Here is a 1,436-nt window from a genome sequence, read left to right on the forward strand (position 1 = left end):
TGAGGGGGGGCAGGGGGGGTGAGGGAATATAAAGTAAGAGAAAGAGAAAAATATTTTTGTCATTTATGTTTTTCGTTTTGTCTGTCGTCCAATCAGGACGTCCATCATCGTTCATCGACGACTGAGAGAACGACGAGGAAACAGAAGAAAGTTTCAGTGGTTTTTATTTTTTTTAATAATCAAATCGTTAAAATGCACGACAGAAGAGAAGACGTGTCCACATCACATCGGAGGTTTCATTACAGAGGAACGGTTTCCACGGTAACCAACAGTCAACAGTCAAGGACTCATCGTACAAACGTGACTTTGTGATGTTTGTATAAAAAAGTTCTGCCGTCGGTCATCAGCCCTGGACATCCGGGTCGGATGTCGCAGCTCCTGATGAACGTCCGCTGCTTCAGGGTGTGGTTCAAAGATGGCCGCCGCCGCACAAGCTAAGTGTTCATGGCTAACAAACAGTAGCATTCTGATACAGTGTGGGCTACAATCTACAACAAACCGGATCTGAAGTTTGGCCTCGTGGCAAAACCGATGTGGCCCACGAATTATCATGCCTAATATTTTTCGTGGCCTACAACTTGTGGCTCTCAAACAGTTGAATGCTGGGTCACAAACGTGGGTCACAACAGACACCCTAATGGGCGGGAGGAATGTAGGCAACAGCCCACATCTGATACAGTATGTGAGCTGTGGCCCAAACGACACAAGCTAAATCATTTGGCCCACATTTAAATGTGGGCGAGGCCTAAACCAAAACCCTGGATTGGACCAGCGTCCACTTCTCCAGATCGTTAGTGACTTTATTTCATGGAAACAGAACCGAACTCAGTGACTTTGTAGAACAGCAGCGTTTCTGTCACGATGCGTTCAGGTGCGGTCTGTTCTTCTTCTGTCTCGTCCACAGTCTCGGCCTTTTTGTCCAAAGTTTGATATTTGTCCACACAGACAGACAGACAGACTGACAGACAGACATTTAGAGGGGAGTGCTCCGTCCAATCAGGAGTGTCGGGCAGGGTCACATGCCCGTGGACCCCAGCCCCAGGCCGGCCGTCTTGCTCATGCAGGGTAAACCCTGGGCTCCAGATTTAGGGAAGTCATGTGACATCACACGTCCGTTTTCTCCTCCCAGTCCCGACGCCCCTCCTCCTCCAAACCCCCCCGGAGCTGCCGGGCCACTGACTCCTCTCCTGACTCCTCCTCCACCCTCTCCCGCCGCCGTCCCACCAAAACTGGTGCTCCTCATGGCAGCGTCGATGAGCTCCTGCAGGAGGACATCAGAAATGGCTGGAGTTTAGATTTTACCTGAAGGTTACAGCGAGGTCTGGCACTACGGCACCACCTGGTGGTTTAAACCGGAAAATCACAGGTGAATCTGGAAAACAAACACAGAGAGAACGCAGAACCGCCGCCGCCGTTGTCTCCGGGGCGGGCGCGAG

At 51.0% G+C, this 1,436-nt stretch overlaps 1 protein-coding gene across 1 annotated transcript in view; it reads right to left on the minus strand.

The window, feature by feature from the left end:
* Positions 1–166: 166 nt before the first annotated feature.
* The window catches only part of LOC103395681 (glutamate receptor 1-like), an 18,372-nt gene continuing 17,102 nt past the window's right edge, over positions 167–1,436 (minus strand). Inside the window, exon 19 of the mRNA XM_025065766.1 lies at positions 167–1,140. Within this exon, the coding sequence (XP_024921534.1) occupies positions 1,016–1,140 (125 nt within the window). The 3' untranslated portion in view covers positions 167–1,015. The remainder of the gene's footprint in view (positions 1,141–1,436) is intronic.

This window comes from Cynoglossus semilaevis, chromosome 19 (genome assembly GCF_000523025.1).
Source record: "Cynoglossus semilaevis isolate Cse_v1.0 chromosome 19, Cse_v1.0, whole genome shotgun sequence".
In the NCBI taxonomy this organism is placed as follows: domain Eukaryota; kingdom Metazoa; phylum Chordata; class Actinopteri; order Pleuronectiformes; family Cynoglossidae; genus Cynoglossus; species Cynoglossus semilaevis.